This window comes from Charadrius vociferus, unplaced genomic scaffold (genome assembly GCF_000708025.1).
Source record: "Charadrius vociferus isolate BGI_N301 unplaced genomic scaffold, ASM70802v2 scaffold564, whole genome shotgun sequence".
Classification (NCBI taxonomy): Eukaryota; Metazoa; Chordata; class Aves; order Charadriiformes; family Charadriidae; genus Charadrius; species Charadrius vociferus.
The window spans coordinates 278,291-281,783 of record NW_009647940.1 but is presented as its reverse complement, the minus strand read 5'-3'; the positions used below and the strand labels follow the sequence as shown (position 1 = coordinate 281,783).

Below are 3,493 nucleotides of genomic sequence, written 5' to 3'. Positions count from 1 at the left end.
ATGGCTTCGGCTGGGATGGAGTTGGCTTTCGTTAGCAGTGGGTGCAGTGCTGCGGTTTGAATTCGGGATGGGGATGGTGCAACAGCACTGGCGGGTTTCGTTGTCACTGAGCTCTCGAGGCCATTCCGGCTCTTCACCCCCCGTCAGCGACGGGATGGGGGGCACAAGGGGCTGAGAGGGGACACGGCCGGGATGGCCAACCCTGACGGACCACGAGGATGTTCCATACCAGGAGACGTCACGCTCGGTGTACAAAGCCGGGGAAGGAGGAGGAAGGGGGGACGTGCGGGGTGATGGCGTTTGCCTTCCCACATCACCGTTCTGCGGGATGGAGCCCGGCTTTCCTGGGGATGGCACACCTGGACCCCCCCATCACCCCTAATGAGGGAAGGAGGCAAAAATAGACCCTCCCCATCACCCCTAATGAGGGGAGGAAGCACAACTGGAATGCCAACACCCCTAACAATGGGAGGGGACTCATCTGGACCCCCAATCACCCCTCATGAGGGGAGAAGCACACCCAGACCCCCCCCAACACCCCTAAGGGGAGGGGGGTGTGTGAGGCTCGGCCCCTCCCCTGGCTGTAATTGCCCCACCACCACCTTTAGTGCCCTTTCCCCACACCCCCGCAATATCCCCCCATGTCTCTCCCATCCCCTGAGACATGCCCCCCTACCCACAGCCACCCCCAAGGGACTCCCCCCGGGGCTGAAAAAGTCGGGAGGGGCGAGGGCTGAGCTAAGGCACTGCAGGCTCTCAGCCGGGCATTCATGTAATCTCTTTAATACTGTGTAATACTTTTCTTTTTAAAATACAGTATTTCTTGAGGTAGACCATTACAGTTCAAAAGCATTTCTTTTTCAGACATTAATAAGACATGAATTAAATACTTTCATGTACAATATGTTGCAAAATGAGGTAGAAATGGTTACAGAGAGTGTACAAAGTCAAATATGATAATAATAATAATAAAAAGTCTTCAGGAGCCCATCACCACTTCCTGGAGGTTGGGGGGGGGATGGTGAGGGGGCATCTGCCCCAGTAATGCCCTTTGCCTGCAGGCAGCTGCCTGCACGCGACCCTGCATGCTTAAATGGAAAACTGCAAAAAAATGGGGAAAACCTCCCAAAGCTGGCAGACACCTCGCTCCTGCGACGGGGGGGGGAATGAAGCCCCCACAGGGCGGATGCATCCCCTCTGCATGTGCAGACCCTGAGGTTATGGGGGGGCTGCTCTGAGCTCCCCCAGTACAATATATAGGTCTAAAAAGAAAAAAAAAAGAGTTGGTTTTTTTTTAAATTGGGGGAGAAAAACCAGCCCCACTAGGCGATGCAAAGTGGGGGGATGTCAGGTGGATGTGCTGGTTCATGCTCTGTGCAAGGTGGCTTTGCACCCCAGGGGGGTCAGCAAGAGGTGGCCCAGGGCCCCCCGTCCCCACACCCCCGGTTCCCAGCCCTGGGATGCAGTGGGAGATGCTGGAGGGTGACGGACCCAGCCTGATCCAAAAAGTGGTGCTGGCAACAGCTTCCAAACTACGGCACTAATACTCTTTCCGTTGAAGACACGTTACTCCACCAAATGCTACAATAACAATGTTAAAAAAAAATTAAAATAAAATTATGGCATAATATATGTGAAAAGCACCCAAAATACATTCAACTTTCATCTTTGTAACAGCTTCAAGTTTTTTTTTTCTTTTCTTTCTTCCTTTCTTCCTCCACCCTTTTTTGGAAGCAAATGCACGAGGCAGCTTTGTCCCAGGTCTGAAAACTCTTAAAAATCTCTTTTTCCTTTTCTGAGAAGATAAAAAGAGTTTTTAGAAACACATTCTTTTTTTTTTTTTCTGAGGTAATTCTTTTCCTGAGTAGTTAAAAAGAAAAAACAAAAAAATACTACATACCTTACAAAAATAAAAACCCAAGTCTAGTATATTAAACAATCTACAGCATTTTACTCCAAACCCCCCCAGTTTTGTGTCCCTCCCCTCCCCACTCCCCCCTCCCCGATGCAGGACATCGCCGCCGGGCTGCTCGTGCCACGTGCGAGGGGTCTGCTTTGCTCAAAAAACGCCCGAGGTATTTCTGTTAGGAACAATAAAAGTAATCAATAAAAATAATCATCGAGCCTCTGGGTAGACAGGGCAGGGGGAGCTCGTGCATCTGACGCCGGAAAGCCGGACCCCGCCGCGCCTCCAGCCCCGCTCGCTGCATCGCTGGTCCAGGGACGGATGAACGGGAAAATAATAAATAGGTTATCCTGAGTTCTGTGGGCGACGGCTGCCGGAAAATCCAAGAGGAAAAGCCCGGCCGAGTCCGAAATGTTAAAGCAGAGGGACGTCGTGCTGCCGTCGGGGCTGCCCAGGGTTCTCCTGCACTTGGGGAGGAGGGGTCTGGCCCCAACGCCGGCTCTCGGGGGGAACCGAAGCCCCCACAGGCCCCAACCCGGCTCCTCCAAACCCTGCGGTCATCAGCCAAGTCCCAAAACCGGCCTCGAAGCCTCGGGCTGGGGCGAAGGGTCTGTCCCCGTGCCCCTGGCCCTCCCCGTGCCGCGCCGTCAGTGCCTGGTGCCGTACATTTTATCCCACTCCAGGAACAAGTCCAGCTCCTTCTGCGAGGCAGCAGGGCGGACTTTGCAGAAGGCCTTCTCAAAGTCCTGGTAGGAGGTGGGCTGGATCTGGCCTGGCAAACCATGCAGCGTGGTGGCCCCGGCGTGCTGACAGAGCTGGACCAGCTCGCTGCCTGAGAAGCTCTCTGTGTGCTGCACCAGGGACGCCATCTCCCGCTCGCTCAGGCAAGAGCTCTGCTGAGCCAGGGCGTGATGCAGAATCTGCCGCCGGGCGATGCTGTCTGGCGGGGCGACGTAGAACCGCTTGGCGAAGCGCCGGTGAGAAGCTTCGTCCATGCTGCCAGGCCGGGAGGTGGTCCCGATGATGACCACGTTCTGGTCGGATGAGGTAGCCACGTTGTCCAGGTAGGAGAGGAGCTGGGATTTGAGGTTGCTCACCTGGCTTCCGTCCTCGCCAGCCCGGGCCTCCAGCAAGGACTCAGCCTCAGTGATGAGCACCACCGCAGGCTGCCGGCAGCTGGCCACGAAGAAGACGGTCTGCAGGATCTTCTCGGCTTCAGCTTTCCAGGTGGAGAGCAGGGTTGTCCCACTGAGCTTCAGCAAGGTGGAGCCCAGCTGAGTGGAGATGCACCGGCTCAGCAGGGTCTTCCCCGTGCCGTGGGGACCGAACAGCAGGATGGTTCGGGGCGGCCGGCTCGCCCCGGTGTAGGCACCGGGACGCAGGATGGGCCACACCAGCTCCTCCTCAATGGTGGCCTTCACGGACACCTGCCCAGCAATGTCTGTCCACTGCACGGGCGGTCCCCGGTCCACAATCTTGGTGTTCACCAGCTCCAAGACCAGGGGGTCGACGTTCTTGGGTTGCTCCTCCACCGGTGGGCTGCTAAACACTGGCGCTTTGGGGGGCAGCCGCAGCGGGAACGGGGGG

At 56.2% G+C, this 3,493-nt stretch overlaps 1 protein-coding gene across 1 annotated transcript in view; it reads right to left on the bottom strand.

Annotated features, from left to right (window-relative positions):
• Window positions 1-2,553: 2,553 nt before the first annotated feature.
• FIGNL2 (fidgetin-like 2) overlaps window positions 2,554-3,493 on the bottom strand; it is a 2,116-nt gene continuing 1,176 nt past the window's right edge. The window contains exon 2 of the mRNA XM_009883202.1: window positions 2,554-3,488. Within this exon, the coding sequence (XP_009881504.1) occupies window positions 2,554-3,488 (935 nt within the window). The remainder of the gene's footprint in view (window positions 3,489-3,493) is intronic.